This window comes from Agrilus planipennis, unplaced genomic scaffold (assembly GCF_000699045.2).
Source record: "Agrilus planipennis isolate EAB-ADULT unplaced genomic scaffold, Apla_2.0 scaffold240, whole genome shotgun sequence".
Classification (NCBI taxonomy): domain Eukaryota; kingdom Metazoa; phylum Arthropoda; class Insecta; order Coleoptera; family Buprestidae; genus Agrilus; species Agrilus planipennis.
Window position 1 is genome coordinate 254,417 of NW_020439153.1, and position 1,309 is coordinate 255,725.

A 1,309-nucleotide genomic window follows, 5' to 3' on the forward strand; every position below is an offset into this window, starting at 1 on the left:
ACATGTCATCATTCACTGCTAATTAACATGTTATGTAACTATTAGTCGTGTTCTTAATATAGACAAAGAAAAAATACACTTGCGCGTGCGCGCTTACACTTTACATACACATCAAAAACATCGTCAATACTGTGGTGTTACATAATAATAATATAATGTCATTGTTGTTGTTATTATTACTATTATTATTAATTAGTATTATTTATATACATATTGTGTAGATGCATTTATTTGAAAACAAACAAAAACGCAGAAAATAAACGGGAAAAAGAAAATGAACGAGAGAGTGAGCGAAGGAAGTTAAGAGAGTGAACGAAAGGAATAGTAAAGAAAAACGGTTGTGTTTATGCCTTAGATCAATGTCAATAACACTCGTAACGAAACCTCTTTGCAAAGAAAAAAAACTGTTTCATTATTTACTACTTACTATTTATCGATGTACAGCAGATACCAAATATACATTATATATATATACATTACCTAATAATGAAAGATACATAAATATTTTAAGTAGAAAATTTTTTTTTATTACACTCATTCCTTTTAATTTTTTCAAAATCGTATTTTTCTTTTCAAGTTACATCGAAGATTGTCGTATATATTTTCGGTATTTATAATAAAAGGATGGGAAAAGTATATAATTCAAATGATACTGTCATAAATGCTCGCTTGTTACGTTGGAATGCAATACTTTTTTGTACTTATGCAAGGGTAAATAATTTGGTGGAGTAAACGTTTTCTTTAGAGAGCTATTATGGAAAAAGCAACAGTAAATTGAGTCATTATTAGAAAAATAAAACTCACTAGTCAGGTACAGCTAATAATTCAATAGCATCTGAAATATTAAAAACGACTTTCTTTTTTTTTTCTAATTACCGTAATTGCAATAAGAAACATTTAATACTTATATATTTATTTAAATCAAAAATAAATTCTTAATCTATCATGAAGAATGGAAAATATTTCTATTACATATTCTTATGTATACATGTATTAACACAATGTCAGTCGTACAAGTTTAAGAAAATCATACTAGTAAAAAAAGTTTAAGAATTTAACTTGAATTTATTTAGATAATAAAAACTACGACTTAAGCAAAGATTGCGTTATCATCTGAAGCATACGCATGTTTCTCGCGCACTTGTGCGTAGAGTTTGACATGATGAAATTGTTGAGTTGTTTTAACAGTTCTTTTAAAATGGCAGGAATGTGATCCTTAGTCAACGGATGTGATGTGCTCAGATTCAATAGAGCCTCTTGTAGATACCTTTAACAATATATAAATATTGTAAATATTAGTAGTTTTAAT

General features: G+C 27.3%; 1 protein-coding gene across 2 annotated transcripts in view; it reads right to left on the bottom strand.

Moving 5' to 3' along the window:
- Nucleotides 1-350: 350 nt before the first annotated feature.
- LOC112905439 (enhancer of mRNA-decapping protein 4-like) overlaps nucleotides 351-1,309 on the bottom strand; it is an 8,556-nt gene continuing 7,597 nt past the window's right edge. For both annotated transcript variants that reach the window (XM_025977892.1, XM_025977891.1), the window contains exon 3: nucleotides 351-1,267. In XM_025977892.1, the coding sequence (XP_025833677.1) occupies nucleotides 1,084-1,267 (184 nt within the window). In that variant the 3' untranslated portion in view covers nucleotides 351-1,083. The remainder of the gene's footprint in view (nucleotides 1,268-1,309) is intronic.